At 34.4% G+C, this 8,831-nt stretch overlaps 1 protein-coding gene across 3 annotated transcripts; it reads left to right on the top strand.

The window, feature by feature from the left end:
• Positions 1 to 3,180: 3,180 nt before the first annotated feature.
• LOC127630412 (cyclin-dependent kinase 2-associated protein 1-like) lies at positions 3,181 to 7,693 on the top strand. 3 transcript variants are annotated; one of them, XM_052107903.1, is made up of 5 exons: positions 3,181 to 3,257; positions 3,812 to 4,008; positions 4,948 to 5,036; positions 5,202 to 5,328; positions 5,670 to 7,693. In XM_052107903.1, the coding sequence occupies exons 2-5, from the start codon at positions 3,942 to 3,944 to the stop codon at positions 5,735 to 5,737; spliced, it is 351 nt and encodes a 116-aa protein (XP_051963863.1). In that variant the 5' UTR covers positions 3,181 to 3,257; positions 3,812 to 3,941; the 3' UTR covers positions 5,738 to 7,693. The 3 variants fall into 3 exon arrangements, with proteins under 3 accessions (XP_051963863.1, XP_051963845.1, XP_051963853.1); XM_052107885.1 differs by having other exon boundaries at positions 5,199 to 5,328; XM_052107893.1 differs by having other exon boundaries at positions 3,208 to 3,257; positions 3,871 to 4,008; positions 5,199 to 5,328.
• The last annotated feature ends 1,138 nt before the right edge of the window (positions 7,694 to 8,831 follow it).

Here is an 8,831-nt window from a genome sequence, read left to right as displayed (position 1 = left end):
CATCCTCCCAAATATGATCATTTCTACAGAGAAACAGTATATATGAAGAATTTCAGTCTGGATTTATTCCTCATCACAGTACAGAGACTGCACTTATTAGTTACAAATGACTTGCTCTTATCAAATGATCGCGGCTGCATTTCTCTTCTAGTGCTTTTAGATCTTAGTGTTGCATTCAACACGATAGATCACAACATTCTCATGAACAGGCTAGAGAATTATGTTGGCATTTGTGGAGTTGCATTCGCATGGTTTAGGTCATATTTAGCAGACCGCTACAACTTTTTCTATGTAAATGAGGAATTGTCAAACCAAACAAAAGTCAAATATGGAGTGCCACAGGGATCAGTTTTAGGGCCTCTGATGATATTTCACAATTCTCAAAATTAGCAGAGTGTATCAATGAAATAAAAGATTGGATGGCCAGCAATGTTCATCTACACAATTCTGACAAAACAGAGGTACTAATTATTGGACAAAAAAACTCTACAATATAATTTGACTCTCAATGGATGTACCGTTACATCATCTTCAACAGCGAAGAACTTAGGTGTTATATTTGATACCAATCTGTCATTTGAAAATCAAATTACCAATGTTTGTAGAACAGCATTCTTCCACCTAAGAAATATTGCTAAATTACAGCACATGCTCTCTGTTGCTGATGCCGAAAAACTAATTCATGCGTTCATGACCTCAAGACTAGATTATTGTAATATAGCAAGATCAATAAATAAACTTCAATTGGTTCAAAATGCAGCAGCCAGAGTGCTAACGAGAACCAAGAAATATGATCATATTAGCCCCATTTTATCATCGTTACATTGGCTACCTGTTAAATTGCATATTAATTAAAAAATTCTGTTAACCACATACAAAGCTTTGAATGGTCTAGCTCCGCAGTACTTAAGTGACTTTCTACCATGCTATATTCCATCACGTTCATTACGATCACAAAATTCTGGCCTGTTAATAGTTCCTAGAATATCAAGATCCACAAAAGGAGGAAGATCCTTTTCATATTTGGCTCCTAAACTATGGAATAGCCTCCCTAACACTGTTCGAGATGCAGACACACTCCCTCAGTTTAAGTCTAGACTAAAGACTCCTTAGCCAGGCATACACCTAATTTATCCTCCAACACACAATTAGGCTGTTTTAGTTGGGTCTGCCGGAACCAGAAACCAGAAACACTGATCATGATTTGTAATTCTGCAATAAATTGAATGGCATCTATGCTTATATTATTTTATTTGTTTCCCTGTCTCAACCTTGGGACTCCTATCCTGAGGTCACCAGAACCGGCTGGATCCAGCAACATTCATGCTTCGTGTTGGACTCCACTGCTACGTGTCGCTTAATGATGATGACTAAATGCAGCGGTGCCAGCCAAACATCACTTCAGTCTATTATGATGGACTTCAGAGGATGAACTGATGCCAACTCCAACCATAAGACATGGGATACTTCATATGCCATTGTCTGAACCTTGGATTTAGGATGGACCACACCGAACCTCACTGAAATTTCCAGCCAGGATGAACTGCGTTTCACATCCCTGATCTCTGCCTGCATCACCTCGGTCTATTGATGGACTACGATCTTGAAATGGAATGCATAGACTAACAATTGCCAACAAAAGTCTTCATCAGCCAATTAACAAGGACAATTGCATCTATGTGAACTTCTGCAGTTAATCCAGGATGGACTTCAAAGACATTGGTCATTAATCTTACAGTTCAAACAAAATCGATGTTTAAACACTGACCCTTAACACTTACTTAGTTTAATAATTTTAAACCATGACTTTAACTATACATAAGTAATATTTACATTATATTCATGATGTTAGCCAGATGGGAACTGGCTCCCACAGTGAGTCTGGTTTCTCCCAAGGTTATTTTCCTCCATTAATCAACATCTTATGGAGTTTTGTGTTCCTTGCCACAGTTGCATTCAGCTGCTCACTGGGGTTATTAATGCAATTATTATTTAATTATTATTTTTAAATGCAATTCAAAATCATATTTTATCTAATTACACAATGATGATTAATCGACATTACAGACATTAGTTTTATCATCTTTCAATGCCTGATATTCTGTAAAGTTGCTTTGAAACTATGTGTGTTGTGAAAGGCACTATACAAATAAAACTGACTTGACCATATACTGTAATGGCAACAAGGTCATATAATGATCTCACATGTTACAAATAAATACTGACCTTTTGGCTCAATTCAAAGGCATGTATATTTCAAAGCTGGGTGTTTTTATTGTTGTTGGAAAAAGAGTAGATGGTTTATTTGAACATTTTGAATTTCATATTTTTTGTTATTTATGATGTATTGATTGTTAAATCTACAAGCCGTTGCGCATAACATAATTTCCTCATTTGTTGAGAAGTCCTCATTTGTGTAAAAACCCCTTCAAACAGCGAGGGAATGCTGTATACTCGTGCAGTGCACACACGTCACAATAGCAGTTCCGATCTGATGCTTGATACATAAAAACGCTCACAACATTCCGATCACTTTATTTAGCGTTCATGTAAACAGTGCGTTCGGAATCATCAATCGGTAAACGCAGAGCATTGTTTTACATTTTCCCATCTTAGTTTTCCAAAAAAGAGCTCCGACTAAGAGTGTCGCTATTTCACAAATGGGAATACCATTGCATCCTATGGTAAACAGCTTTATTGATAAAAATACAAAAATAAACAAAAAACTTTTTTTTTTGCACTGTACATAACATACTGTATTTTTGTACTTTATATAACAGATTGTTTTAGATTTGCACTACGTATGTGTGTGTAAGCATTAAGATGTGTGTCTGTGTGTATATACATATATATATATATATATATATATATATATATATATATATATATATATATATATATATATATATATATATATATATATATATATATATATATACACATACATATATTATATATATATGTATATTATCTATGTCTTGCTGCTGTTGTATTGTTGTGCACTGCAAGCTCCTGTCACCAAGACAAATTCCTTGTATGTGTAATTATACTTGGCAATAAAGCTGATTCTGATTCTGATGACATGCTTTCTGGGTTTTTAAAAATCCTACTTATCGTTCATTGGTCAAACTCTCCTTAGATCATGATTGTGATTGATTTAAACAAAGCGGAAGTAGTAAAGTGAATTCCGGGCTCACCCGTGCAAAGCTTGTGCTACGCAAGGACACAGATGCCTACTAATAATAGTAACACTGGAGGTATTGTTTTCTACATTATTACTTAAACCTATGGAAATGTAAGAATGTCGAATTGAGTGTTTCACTGCAAAAACAATAAGCGTGTCAAGCTATTCTTAATTCAGTGTGTACCGTTTTTTTAGGATTTCAAAAAACGTATAACTGAAAACCGGTCTTGAAACTAATTGAAATAATCATTATTTGCTGACTGTATGTAGGCTAATTTCTAGTAGCAACTGATTCTTCCTAGTGTAGTGGAATTCATCTAAGTCATAGTTTTAATTCTCAATTTAAGCAAACAAACAAATTATCAATCCATAATTTGTATAGTGGGCGGTTCTGGAGCCTATACTTTCAACAAACAAATGATGTCAAAAATAAATAAATACAATTATGAAATAATTGCATGACTCTTTCTTTGACACTTTTGGTCATATATATATATATATATATATATATATATATATATATATATATATATATATATATATATATATTATATATATTGAAATCAATGTGTAGCTAGTAGTAAATCACACTTTTACAATAATGTAGCTATTTTCCTTGCAACACAGATAATTTGGAGATTCTGCAAGGTGGGTGTCAATAAGTGACGGCCATATTTTCTGTGCAGCTGTGCTGTAAACAAAAACTGTCGGAGGGATACACAGACGCAGTGATTTCAGGGCGATTTGATTTCCTAAAATGTCTTTGGGAATGTCTTACAAACCTAACGTCTACCAGCATGTTCCAGGAACTTCCGTGTATCAAGGTATGCACAAACCAGCCATTAAATGTTTAATCTGTTCTCGTTTAAACGATGCAAAATTCAATGATGAAATGAATACATTGGAAACACGGATTCAATAGTTTTGTCCAGTAGCATACTGTATAGTGTCAGATATCAGCAGATTCACATCCGCCATTGTTACTATTTAATTTCCTCGTTCGTTTTTGGAACTAAAGTTCAATAGCAGCCTACTGTGTCATAAACAATTTAAATTCCTCGTTTTTGTAATGGCTGAGGACAAAATGCGCCACAAAGCGTGTCGGTTGGGTGATTCATTCATCCGATTCTACTCTCTCCCCTCCCATGGTCAAAAATAATACTGAACGTAAACGTTATTTGTACATTTGATGCCACCCAGCGTTTATGAAAGCGCATGAACTGACCTTGGGGGAAAAAAATGCCAATTCTTTACTAGTTAATATGGAGGGATAAAACGGATACAAATAAATATAGCCTAAATACTGAATTACATGTATTATTAAATGTTGCATTAACTACAGTTTAATACAATAAATGTAACAAAATTGTTAGCAGGCAGAGAGGCATCAAATTTGATCTCAACCATTTCAAAATGGGCATAGGCCTATGAACATTTTATTGCAATTTCAAGCAAAATAGAACATCCAGCACAGCTGTTGTTTTATTAGTAATGTACAAAGTGACCAAGTCGTTTATTTCTTTATTCGAATAATACATTTTGTGCCATATCTAATTTATGTCCACTATATTTCATTAGGCCTACAATATTTCACTTTGACTACAATATATTTTAGTTCAATATGTCACCATTTAATTTTTTGTATATTTATTTTTTAAATGATAATTTTTATACAGTATATCCCATAGATTATCTTGATAATCTGATGGATAATATTGATGTGTCTTAATTTGATAATCATGGGTTTCAATTACAATCCACAGTGGTGCACTCCCAGACTCAGAGTTTAGCTACACAGTCTTACAAATCTGTTCTGAATGATTTTGGACCTCCGTCGCTGAGTTTTTCACAGGTGGGTTTGTTGCCCATCGCCCTTAATTTTATTTGTTTATAGTTGGACATTTTGTTCACAGTGATGTGGTAGCCTAGAAAATTGGTTACATTTCTGTTTCTCTTACATTGTGATTTTTGATAAAAAAATTTTTTAACTTTATTTATTTATTTATTTTTTTAGCAGGGTTGTATTGCAACCTCAGTGCCTCAAAGCAAGTATGCTGAGCTTCTAGCCATAATAGAGGAGCTGGGAAAGGAAATAAGGCCTACATATGCTGGGAGTAAAAGTGCCATGGAGAGACTTAAGAGAGGTTACTATTCAGTTTTCATGAAATGGCTTCCACATAAACATGCATCAAAATTAGAACATGTACAACACAGATTGAGGATTGTATTGGTTAAACAGCTACTGTTCAATAAGTCATTACTTAATTCACTCGTCATTACCACTAACTTCAGACTGTTACATAAAGAAAAAGATTGCAGATGTTTCTGTTTGAAAGATTTCTCAATGCACACATGTATGTTCTTGACAATGAATTAATTTTAATATTCACGTCCATACAACTTGTACAATGATGTTTTTCCTTTTGAATCTTTGCCTAGTATCTAAGCCAAGTATCTACTTTGTGTGTGTGGCTCTGTTTTCCAGGCATCATAATTGCTAGAAGTCTGGTGCGTGAGTGCTTGGCAGAAACTGAAAGAAATGCAAGGTCCTAACAGTCAGAACAGATCCAATGGATTCCAAACTGAATTCACCAGCTTGAAAATGAACTATTTTATATTGCCTGTTTAAAGACCTCAAACAAATGAACTGATTTAAACTGTTATAAAACAAACAATTATAGCAATATAGATAGCTACAGATCTGTTCATAAGAGGATTTTCCTGAATTTATGTTCCCAATTGGGAATAAACTATGTTATTTAAGGTTACTGGAATGCAAGCTCAGACCTTTGCATGTTACATATAAATGCCCTTTTTGTTTATTACAGTTTATGTCTAAAGTTTTTTTTGTAAAATACTCGAATCAAAAACCCTGGTGGCTCTGGTATAATTTATAACATATTTTGAACAATGTACAACATCTCCCTTGCTGTGGAAATTGAGTTATTCCGATAGACTTTAATGAACCTTACAGTTATTTTCTTTTTTGATCATAACATTCTTAACTATCTAGAGCAGGGGTGCCCAATACGTCGATCGCGATCTACCAGTCCATCGCAAAGGCAATGCTGGTAGATCGCACAAAATTTAAATGTACTTTCGTTAAATTTTAATAAAAATTAATAGCCTATAATGTCTTCCTTCTTTTAGTTTCTGTCTGACTTGCACTTGACGAGTAAATATTGACCAGGCGAAGATTTCTGAGAACAGGGCGCGAAATTGCGATGCTACCCGGATTAGGCAAAACTTTGAATGGAATCAAGACAGTTTTGCCTAATCCGGGCAGTAGCATCGCAATTTCGCGCGCTGTTCTCAGAAGTCCTTGGAAGGCGCGTATGCGCAAACCTAGTTGTCATGGCAACTGAATAAACAAAACCTCTCCTGGTCAATATTTACTCGTCATAAGCATAAGGTAATTGCCCTGGCTATTGTAATCTATTGTGCTGTAGGTGTTTTGGGTTTAGTTTTAAAACTAAATGATATCAACATTGAACATTTATTATATATTTTTTTATTAATTAGAAGATGAATTCCATGAGGGATACATGCAGTATTCCCAACAAGCATTTTCTTATTTTAAATGAAACTCTTTTTTTTAAGTTGGTAGATCTTAGTGAGTTGGTCATTTAAAAGTAGATCAGCACCCCTGATCTAGAGGTTATTTGAAAGGTGCTTTTTGATTTTATTAAATTTTTTTCATTTATTTATTTTTTATAGAGGAAAATGTTGGAAATATTTGTTTTCTCCAACAGGTGATCTCGTGAAGGTATACTCTGACACCAATCAATTTAAGAAAACTATTCAGGAAAAAAAAAAAATCATACAGAGTAAAATTTTTAGAACTTAAGGTGATGTTTGCTTCTTTGTTAACCAGGTCAATTATTTTCATGTTTATATGCAGTGTTGTATTAATGGTATAAACTCATACATTATAGATTTATGGATACTAATCAACTGATTATCAAAACTATTAGCAACATTTTGCTCAATGAGGTTTAGTTGATATATTGTAATGCAAAGCCAACTAGCTTAATGTAAGTTTCTTAATCATAATACAGTCCCCATTGCCTTATGAAACAACATTGCATTCATGATAATGCAATACTATAACAGTAAAGCTTTCTAACTATTATCTGCAATACTTGTTAACTTTGGATTTTTTCCCCCAAGTTTCTTCTTTGTAAAAAAAAAAAACAAAACTTTGAGGTTAAAATTTTTACTTCAGCATTTCTTATCTCCTTATTCTGAGTAAAGAATCTCCATGGATAGTATATTCATTTCAATGTTTTGATTTACTTTTCTCCTTTTCTCCTGTTTTCTCTGTATGAATTCCTTTTTGTTTTTCATCAGTTCACTTTTCCCTTATACACAATGCCCAGTTTCTGGTGTAAAATCTCTCGTGCTTGTTTTGTGTTCAAGTCCACCGATCTGGTCTCATGACACTGCAAGGGAATAAAATATCCTTTTTTAATTTGAAATGTTTTCAACAGATTAAATAAACATCCATCCATCCTGTTCTTTTATGGTAAAGCATATTTTTTTATGTATATTGCCATCAAATAAAGGGTGTTCTAATGTTTTGGACACAGTAGCCTACACTTCTTGTAAAATCGGGACTGTTGCGGTGTCCTGAAAATATATGCTACCTATAAGGATGTGCTATCAGTACCAATGCTATATTTGCATAGTTTTGGGGTTAGGGGTAGGTTTAGGGCTTAGTATAGCCTCACACCATATCACACTATCTGATAGTTATGCTGGTAGCACATCCTGATAGGTATTATCTGCCTGACTAGATGTGTAATACATATTCTAACAGGATCTCCCGTGCCTCCCGACATGTGCTCCCCATGTTTTAACATTATATATCACTGTTTTTACTGCTGGTAGCACATCCTGAGCAGGTAGCACAGATTGTCAGAACACAATTTTTTTTGGTGTTCTGGTGAATGCCATACCCAACTGCAGCTGATTCTCCAGTGCAGTATGGATCAGCTGCACTGCATCGTACCACTTAAAAATGTATAGAACTGTTTTGTAGCATGAGGAATGATAACTGCAAGAAGACATTGGCATACAGTGCGAGGGACACATTTATAAACATCTAAAAAAATATTAAATATATATAGGCCTATATAGAGCATAGATATTGATCTCTCTCACTATCATCACTTCTAGTGCCAATGATTGTTACAATACTGAGTCGCATGCTAGAGATCACTGGCACAAAGGCAACAACAAAAAAGAAGAAGAAAAGAAAGACATTTGATATAATTATAGAACACAGTTGTCCAGCATCTTCCAAGAGCATCAAATATCCAAGTTACGTCTGAAATAAAAAATGTTAAACACACACACACACACACACGCACACAATATATATATATATATATATATATTCAACGGTGCTGCGGCATCACGCTGGTAGATTGAAAGTTCGGGGTCAAAAGCCTACTTGTTGTTCTGGTGGCCATCGGTTCATCGGTTATTCTATGTAGTATGCCATAACTGATTTTCTCTACGAGAAAAGAATGTCGATCCCTCAACATATTATCTAGTGGCCACGACATGTTATCACATTCCCACGAGTTAATATTTTAAAACAAAATAAACCGAACCTGTCCCTTCCCGGGCACCGTACTATAAG

The sequence above is a fragment of the Xyrauchen texanus genome, chromosome 3 (genome assembly GCF_025860055.1).
Source record: "Xyrauchen texanus isolate HMW12.3.18 chromosome 3, RBS_HiC_50CHRs, whole genome shotgun sequence".
NCBI lineage: Eukaryota > Metazoa > Chordata > Actinopteri > Cypriniformes > Catostomidae > Xyrauchen > Xyrauchen texanus.
Note: the sequence above shows the minus strand (reverse complement) of the source record. Positions and strands in the feature narration are given on the sequence as shown.